This window comes from Chaetura pelagica, unplaced genomic scaffold (genome assembly GCF_000747805.2).
Source record: "Chaetura pelagica isolate M959 unplaced genomic scaffold, ChaPel_1.0 scaffold486, whole genome shotgun sequence".
NCBI lineage: Eukaryota > Metazoa > Chordata > Aves > Apodiformes > Apodidae > Chaetura > Chaetura pelagica.
In genome coordinates, this window is record NW_009953658.1 from 477,668 (window position 1) to 487,007 (window position 9,340).

Sequence of the window (9,340 nt, forward strand, 5' to 3'; positions counted from 1 at the left end):
CCTTCCTGTGTTGGGGACCCCAGAGCTGTTCCCAGCCCTGCAGGGGGGTCTCAGCAGAGCAGAGCAGATGGGACAATCCCCTCCCTGGCCCTGCTGGTCACCCTGCTGGTGCCAGCCCAGCACACAGGTGGGTTCTGTGCTCCAGCACAGGGTGCTGGGTCATGGAGCACCAAGGCAGCTCTGGGGCTGTGCTATTTTTCACTCTGTGAGTTGGTTCCCAGTGAAGTCACTGGGATCTTAACAATTTGCACTGCTTGAATTAACTTGTAATGTTTTTCACTGCTAAGCTGGGCTCGTAATAAACTCAACCTGTTGCAGAAGAGCAGTGTTTGCAAAGAACAGAGTTGGGTTCAGCTGGAAGGGACCTGCAGTGATCATCTAGTGCAGCTGCCTGGGCACCTGAGGGCCAAAAGGCACAGCCTGTGATCCAGGGGGTTGTCCAGGTGCCTCTGAAACACTGACAGGCTTGGGCATCAACCACCTCTCCAGGAAGCCTGTTCTAGGGTTTCACCACCCTCTTGGTAAGGAAATGCTTCCTGGTGCCCAGTCTAGGCCTCCTCTTGTGCAGCTTTGAAACGTTCCCAGGTGTCCTGTCCTGGTGCTCTGGCTCTCCAGGGCCTGTCCCACCAGCCGTGGGTGACACTGGTGGCCCTGGTGTGACAGCCTGGACAGCAGGTTTGCAACATGGGAAATGGCCACTGTGCTTAAACTGCACAACCAGGGCTGTGGTGTCAACCTGGGAGCTCCTCCAGAGGTACGAGGTCCTGAGATCTGGATCATGAGCTCTTGCAATGAGCAGTTGACCTCCTTGTTAGGAAATGTGAGCTCATTAGCAGCAAGAATTTCTGTAATTTAATTCCAGACCTTTTGATTTAGTTTAGCCTTTGCCAGCTGGATAAGAGGACCTCCTTAAATTTTATTTGCTTCCTGGGTAGGCACTTACAGATGAATTGTCACTGAATTAGGTACTTCTGACCCAAAGCTTCCCCACAGGCTCTGTTCTGAAGTGGTATTTTGGAGGGTCTGGTCCCAAGCTGCTCTTTGAGGTGGCTGCTCTGCTGCTTCCAGCCTTCCCAGGGGGGTTCCCAGGTGCTGCAAGGAGTGTTGGTGTCCTCCCCCTGCATCACTGGGCTACAGCCAGCTCTGACCACTGGTTGGTACTTCTAGTGTTGGTGGTGGGGCTGTGGGCCAGTGGCTGAGCTGCTGGCAAGGCTGAGGTTAAGGTCAAGGACCAGGAGGGAGGGAAGGGCTGGACATGATGTGAGAGGCTGGACAGGGCAGCAGTGAGGGGCCTGATGAGGGCACAGACCCTGTTGGAGGAACATTGTGTAAGGGGGAGTGAAGCTGTAGGTGGCCAGACTGCACAGAGCACTGTCAGGGACACCAGAGACCTTAGGGGTGACCTCTTGGTGGTTCTAGGTGAGGCCAAGATCACCTGGGGAATGATAGTGAAGACACCAGAATGGAGATGTAGCAGAACTGGGGTGAGGGAGGTAGGAGTATCTGGAGGCAGATTGTTCATTTGGGGGGAAACTGTGGCAGCAAGAAGGAGTGTCAGGAACTGGGAGGCAGCTCCTGAAGGCACTGGGTGGTGTGGCTGGGGCTGCCTGGGGTTCCTGCTTGGTCCCCACAGCCCAGGTCAGAGCCAAGTCTGTCCTCCTGCCCATGGCCACGTGTCCAGCTGCTCCTGCCCTCTGGCTGTCAGCAGGACGGATGGACCCAGTGCCAGGTTGGTGTCATTTTGGTGCCATGTTGGTCCATGTTGGTGCCAGGTTGCTCCAGGGCCCCCAGCCTGGACATCTGTCCCTCCTCCCAAGGGCTGTTTGGGGCCAGTGCTCCCAGGGCTCCCTCCTGTCCTCGTGGCCTTGGGGCTCCCAGGAGCTGCTGTCATTGTTCCTTCCCTCCATCCCGTGCCCATTGCAGCCCCTGCAGACCCCCCAGCAGGGACCCTGCACAGAACCTGCTGCTTCACTTTGTCTTCACTTTCTTACTGGATCTTCTTCCTGGCTCCCTCTGGCCAAGTGCTGGGACTGGGCAGCAGGGCAGGGCTGGCTGCTCCCTCTGGATGCTCCCTTGGGCTGCCTCCTTCCCCCTCCTGGGTTAGATTATGGCTGCTGTTTGTTCCCTACAGAGAGTTCTGACTTCGGGAGGCATTTCCTTGTTTTCTGGATCCCTGAGGCACTGGGGACACTTTGCAAACAGTCCCTGGTGGTTTGCAGGGGCTGTGGGTGTGTTCCAGCCCATGGAGAGCAGCATTCCTGGAGTCCCGGTGGTGCAGGTGACAGAAGGAGCTGCAAGGCCCGTTTCCTGGGTTCATCTTAGCTGTGTTCCCCACCAGCCTGTATTTTTGGTTCCCAGAAAGAAAAGTGCATCCATGAGCTGTCCCTCGGGTGCCTCCTCCCTGAGCTGTGCTGCAGCATTTCCTGCTGTCCATGGGCTGCCCCAGCCCCGTGGTGGGACACACAGGGCAGTGCTTCCCCCCTGGGAATGGTGGGATTGTGGTGGGGGAGCCTGATGGGACAGGGGTCTGGAGCCACCCTGATGAGGTGCTTTGTTCATGTCAGGCTCCTTCTCCAGGCTAGGAGACCAATTGCATTGTCATCTGTCCACCTCTGTCCTCCCCAAAGATCAGAACTTCCACTTAGCCTTCTCAGGGCTTAATTGTGCTGCTGGTCCCTTTGGTGGAGCACAGGGCTGATCTGCTGCAGAGACCAAAGGAGCACAGGGCTGATCTGCTGCAGAGACCATGTCTCATTGCCATTATATATGTGATTTACTTGACAGAGAGCCTGGGTATCCCCTTTTCTCATTTCAGAGGTTCAGGCAGCACAGAAGGTTTTCCTGCTGGGCCAGGGTCTGGCCCAAGTTCTTGGCACCTTGTTCTGCAGCTGGTCTGCAGCAGGGTCAGGCTGGTGGTTCTTTGGAGGTCAGACTGTTGGAAGAGCTTGCTGGTCAACACCAGTCCAAAGAGTGGGATGTAGCACTGGGGAAGTCCTGAAGGATTTGGAGAAATCAAATGTTACCCTGACATCTCTAAAAATAGGCAGGATGTCAACTGCTTGGCACTTGAGCTCCCTTCCATCAAAGGAAGAAGTCATGGAAAAATGCTGATAAAAACATCTAAGATCATTCAGCATATTAACATCTTGTCAGGCAAACTTTGTCTTCTCCTGGTCCCAGTCAATAGCCATCTGATTTAGCAGAAGAAATCTTGCATAAAAATCATAGATTAAAATGCTGAAGGAGCCGTGTGGTAAATGATGGAAATATTTTTATCTCTATAAAATCAGTGTCTATACAGTTTATGCAAATGGCAGGGAATGTAGGTCACTTTCCACTGGAGTGACCTGACATCAAAGGAGATGTAAGCACAAGATCAGCTGCTGACTCTGCTGCTCAATCGCTGCTTCGTTAGGGCTTCGACACGGCTCTTAAAAAATGCATTGTCTTGGTAACAGGCGTGGAGGGAGGGAGGGTTTACCCAGGCCTGTAACACATGGTCTGTGTGGCTGACAAAAGTGCAGGAGGCTCAGGCCTGCCCCAGCTGAGGGCAGGACCCCGGGGACCTGCCCTGGGCTCTGGGCTGGCACGAGACCAGCCGAGGCCATCGTGGGGCTCCTGACGTTCCGTGTCGCGGGGTGAGCGGTTTGTTCAGGCACCATCAGCCACGGAGGCCTCTGGCTCCACCAGGCTCAGTGCTGGGTCCTGCACAGGAGCCACAGCAGCCCCAGGCAGCACCCCAGGCTTGGGGAAGAGGCCGGGAAGTGCCCAGAGGAAAAGGAGCTGGGGGTGCTGGTTGACAGTGGATGGAGATGATTGGCGTGTGCCAAGGGGGCCTCCAGCAGCCTGGCTTGTGTCAGCACTGGGGTGCCCAGCAGGAGCAGGGCAGGGATCCTGTCCTCCTGTAGGACTGGCATGAGAGGGGCACTGCTCCCAGGTGCTGGCAGCTGGGGTCATGTCTGCAGAGCCATGGGTGGCTGGTGCACGTGGTGTTTCCTCTGCTGGCTCTGGCAGAGCCCTGGAGCTGCTGACGCAGGAGGGAGATTCTCCCCTCCTGGCATCGTTCAGAGCTGTTCTCTTTTTGTTTGTGATACTGGGAGGTGGATGAGGCTTTAGGCATCTTGGGGGTCCCTAACTGGACTCTGGGAGCTACACGTGCCTGGGGGGCTCTGGGGTCTGAGCTGGTGAATACTGTGGACATGGAGCATCAGCTCTGGTTCCTGCTTTGCAGTCACACTGGACCTTGCATACGTGCTCTTCCCGAGCCAACGCAGGTTTTCCTGAGCTCCTTGTCCTTCTGCTTCCTTCCTGCCACACTGCCTCATTCCCTCTCCTTCTTTGTGTTTTGCAGCTGAAACCCCAATCGAGGAGTTCACCCCAACCCCAGCCTTCCCAGCCCTCCAGTACCTGGAATCGGTGGATGTGGAAGGTGTTGCCTGGAGGGCAGGGCTGCGCACGGGAGACTTCCTGATCGAGGTGAGCCCGGCCCTGGCACGGGAGGGTTTGCTGTTAGAAGGTGTTCTGAGAGCTGGGCAACTGGTGTTGCTGAAACAACAACGCCTGCTGCCTGGGTGTCAGGATGAAAAGCTGTTCCTCAGGTGCAAGGATGGATGCAGGGAAGTGCTCTCGGTGCTAGAGAAGGAGTTGACAGGTTCCTTCTGCTGGTGGCATTTACAGGGAAAGGGAGGTTGGAGGAAAGAAGAGTTTGGTGCTCTCTCTGGGCATCAATCAGGATTGGTTTGGACTGATATTTATTACAGTTTTGCCCGATGTGGTGCAAGTTTTGTGTTCTACAGAGAAGAACTGGACTGAGCAGAGATGTAGGGCCCTGCTCTTGTGTCTCCCCTTTGGCCCTTTCCTCAACTTCAGAAGGTGGTGCTGGAGGCTGTGACCTGCTACACTGCCCAGAGCCCCCAGCCCATGGGATTGCCCTGCTTGAGTTTAAAAGAAAGGAGAGCAAGGGCTGGAGGCATCACACGTGGACAAGGGGCTCGTGGGCTCAGCAGCCAGACAGGGGAGGTGACATGGAGGTGCCATCCCTGTGGGACAGGTCTCAGCTGGGTGTTCCTCTGCTCTGGTCTGTGTGTGGCAGGTCAGAATGTGGCAGTGGGAGCTGTAAGGTCCCAGTGGCAGCTGTGTCTGGGGACATGGGGCCCTCCCCTGCTGGCACTGGTGGCCAGGGAGCTGACACCAAGTGTCCTGATGTGTCACCTGCTGCATCGGATGCTCTGAGGGTGCTTTGGAGGAGGGACTGAAAGGAAGTGAGAGCAGGGAAGTGTTGGTGTTTACAGGAGTCTCCTTGCTCCAGGAGGACAGGGCAGGAGATGTGACTGTGGTTCTTGCAGGAGGAAATGGTGTTTGAAGTCGGTGCCAAGAGGGCAGGGTGTGGATGGGTTGGGTCTGCATCCCTGGGAGCTGGAAAGGGGCTGCTGCAATAGCAGCTGGGAAGTAATGGAAGTGTTGGTGAGTCACTCAGCCAAGGTGCCTGTTCCTGTGCCTGAGCCCTGAAGGGGTCCCAGAGTCTGTTCCCAAGGGAGACATTTGCCCCGTGGGGCAGGAGGGCTGAGCTGAGCCCGTCCCGCTCAGCCCGGGCCCCGCAGCCCTGGGGCTTCCCTGCCCACCTCCTCCCAGCAGTGCCCAGTGCCAGCCCAGTAGTGCCAGCCCTGCCTCAGCCCCTGCCCAGCCAGGTGGTTGGGGTTCCTGCAGCTGCCCTTGCTCCCCTGCCCCGTGAGGACCGGGGTGAGGAGCCCTTGCTCACCCAGCGCAGCTCCCGCCCATCACCCCCCTGCACAGAATCACAGAATCACTGAGGCTGGAAAAGACCCCTGAGCTCATCGAGTCCAACCTCTGACCCAACACCACCACCACAGCCCATCCCTGCTGGAGGTGACAGCAGCATCTGCTCCTCCCTGGGTTGTGTTCTGGCTCTGAGCTGTGGCAGAGGGAGCCTGGGGCTGAGGAGGGAGCTCAGCCCTGCGGTGCCACCTACCAGCAGAACCTCCAGCGGCAGGAGAAGCCAGTTTAAATCTTTGCCCTCAGCCTCTGCTGAGGTCCTTCCCCAGCCCAGGACCCAGCTGCCAGGTCTTTGCAGCTCTGAAGTGCCACAACAGACTGGAACATCTGCCCTTGCTCTCCTTCCATGGAGAGGTGATGCTGCTTCTTCATCACCTTCTGGGCTTGTGTTGCTTTCTCTGCTCTTCTTTGTCTGCTTCAAATCCTCTCTCTCAGGAGCTCTTGACACTTAATCCTTCACTTCATGTTGAAGTGAACAGGTTCATTTTTTAATCCCAGCAAACCATGTTTACAGTTGGACTCCAGGATCTTAAAGCTCTTTTCCAACCTGAATTATTCTGTGATTCTGTGGAGTGGTCACTAGTGCCAGAGCTCCTGCTTTTGTGTTGACTCAGCCCCTGTGTGCTGTGGTGGCTTTTGGGTGGGAATCTGATCAAGCATGGAATCATGGAATGGCTTGGGTTGAAAGGGACCTCAAAGCCCACCCAGTCCCACCCCTGCATGGGCAGGGACACCTCCCAGCAGCCCAGGCTGCTCAAAGCCCCATCCAACCTGCCCTCCAATACCCCCAGGGATGGGGCAGCCACAGCTTCCCTGGGCAACCTGGGCCAGGCTCTCCCCACCCTCACAGCCCAGAATTTCTCCCTCCCATCTCAGCTCCAGCTCCCTCTGCCAGCTGGAAACCTTTCCCCCTGCTCCCATCCCTCCCTGCCCTTGTCCCAAGCCCCTCCCCAGCTCTCCTGGAGCCCCTTCAGGCCCTGGGAGCTGCTCTCAGGTCTCCCTGGAGCCTTCTCTTCTCCAGGCTCAACACCCCAACTCTCCCAGCCTGGCTCCAGAGCTGCTCCAGCCCTCCCAGCATCTCCGGGGCCTCCTCTGGACTCTCCCAACAGCTCCTTGTCCCTCCTGTGTTGGGAACCTCCACCTGGGCAGAACATTGGCAGCTTCTGCTCCACCAGGAGGTCCAGCCAAGTCACTTGCATTGGCCTTGCAATCCTCCAGCATTTTCCCCATGATCTTTCTCATGGTCTTTGTGTTTCATTTCCTCATGACCCCTTCCTTCACTTCATCATTTCAGTCGCTTCGTTTCCAGTTTTGACCCTCTGTGGCCCAGGGGGCACCTCTGGGTGTCCCTGCTGGTGGTCCTGCCCACTGCTCCATTCACAGACCAAGCAAAAGCCCCAAGTCCTCCAAAATGTGCATCTGCCCACATTTCCAGAAGAGCAGCCCAGGTGAAACTCCAGCAGTAACTGCTCAGCATCTTTGTCCTCTGCTGATCCCACAACCAAAAGATGCTGTTTTGCAGATTCTTACACCAAAACAAAGACCCGATCAAGCTGAGTTATTTTGTATCATCAGATCTTCTACTGAAAGACCATGGGTTCCTCACCAGGAAGAAGTTAAGGTCACCCTTCCTGCTAGTGACCAGCCTTGCCTGTCAGTGATGAGGGGGGTTCAGACCAACCAGTTGTGTTGGTTGACATGGGCTGTGCCAGGAGTGTGAAGGGACAGAAAATGCCCAGGTCTTCTGCTGCTCAGGGCAGAGGGAACCCTCCAGTTTCTCCCCATCTCTTGAACTCCATGGCCAAAAACTGAACAGAATATTCCAAGTGCAACCTCCCCAGTGCTGAGGAAAAGGGACAATCAGGTCCCTGGATCTGCTGGCCAGGCTGCTGGTCCTGCAGCTCCCTGTGGTCTTTGTGTGAATGAGCTCTGGACTCCTGCTCAGGCCACCCATCCTCAGCCCCCTCACTGAGCTGCTGCCTGGGCAAGTGTCTCCTGAGCCTGGACCAGTGGTGGTGGGTGGGTCCACCCCTGAATTTCATGAGGTTTCTGTTAGCCTGGTCCTCAGATTTGTCACCCCCCCCTTGTTTCAGAGCTCTGCATTTCACCATGTCAGTCACTCCCCCCAGGTTAGGATCATCTGCACTTTTACCAAGGGTGTCCTCGGGGTCATCTGGGCAGTTGCTGAGGGTGTTGAGCAGGATGGGCCCCAGGACTGGCCTCCAGAGCACTCTGCTTGTGGCCTGGTCATCAGTCCTTTCCTTATCCTGCAGTGATCCAGTCAGTTCTCAGCCCTGCTGGATGTCCATGCATCTGAGCCACAGCTCCTCACTTCCCTGATGAGACTGCTGGGGGGTCGTTGTGTCACATCCACTGCCCCCCTGGGCCACAGAAGAAGTGGTTTTGACACAGAAAACAACCATGTTGGTCAAGCACAGTTTCCTGGTGGGAAAGCCTTTCTGGCTGCTTCTGTTTGCCTTTGGTCCCTCACATGTTTGTGCATGAGGAGGAGGGGGCTGAGGAAGGGCTGCCTGTCCTTCCCTGCTCAGAGCTGGATGTCACATTCAGGAGCAGCTGGCAGGACCTTCCAAATCACCAGGAAATCCCAGGGAATTGGGCTTGGGAGGGTGGGGAGAGCCTGGCCCAGGTTGCCCAGGGAAGCTGTGGCTGCCCCATCCCTGGGGGTGTTGAAGGGCAGGTTGGATGGGGCTTGGAGCAGCCTGGGCTGCTGGGAGGTGTCCCTGCCCATGCAGGGGGGGCACTGGGTGGGATTTGAGGTCCTTTCCCACCCAAACGAGTCTGGGATTCTTCCTCTGTGCCTGGCAGGATTTAGATCCTTGGATTTTGTCCTTGAGGAGCCTGTAGCTGGTGCTGGCATCAGCCTTTGGACCTACATCTCCATGCTGTGCAGACACAGAGCAGGTCTATGTGTGCACAAGGACCTGTGGGCATCAGATACAAACACAGACATAGATTTGTGGAAATTTTCATTTTTTAGGCCTGTATTACATAGTTGTACGGGAGGTGTCCCTGCCCATGCAGGGGGGGCACTGGGTGGGATTTGAGGTCCTTTCCCACCCAAACGAGTCTGGGATTCTTCCTCTGTGCCTGGCAGGATTTAGATCCTTGGATTTTGTCCTTGAGGAGCCTGTAGCTGGTGCTGGCATCAGCCTTTGGACCTACATCTCCATGCTGTGCAGACACAGAGCAGGTCTATGTGTGCACAAGGACCTGTGGGCATCAGATACAAACACAGACATAGATTTGTGGAAATTTTCATTTTTTAGGCCTGTATTACATAGTTGTACAAAAGCTTTGTTAAATGAAAAGAAAACTGCAAGTAACCCTTGGGCTGGGCTGACACAGGGGGTGCAGGGCAGGGACAGACCCCAGGGCAGGGACAGACCCCAGGGCAGAGCAGGGACAGACCCCAGGGCAGGGACAGACCCCAGGGCAGGGACAGACCCCAGGGCAGGGGCAGACCCCAGGGCAAAGCAGGGACAGACCCCAGGGCAGGGGAGGGACAGACACCCAGGGAAAGAACGGA

At 56.3% G+C, this 9,340-nt stretch overlaps 1 protein-coding gene across 1 annotated transcript in view; it reads left to right on the top strand.

The window, feature by feature from the left end:
- The window catches only part of SHANK3 (SH3 and multiple ankyrin repeat domains 3), a gene marked incomplete at its 3' end in the record, with an annotated part of 257,239 nt that overhangs the window by 202,891 nt on the left and 45,008 nt on the right, over nt 1–9,340 (top strand). Inside the window, exon 12 of the mRNA XM_010000321.1 lies at nt 4,352–4,476. Within this exon, the coding sequence (XP_009998623.1) occupies nt 4,352–4,476 (125 nt within the window). The remainder of the gene's footprint in view (nt 1–4,351; nt 4,477–9,340) is intronic.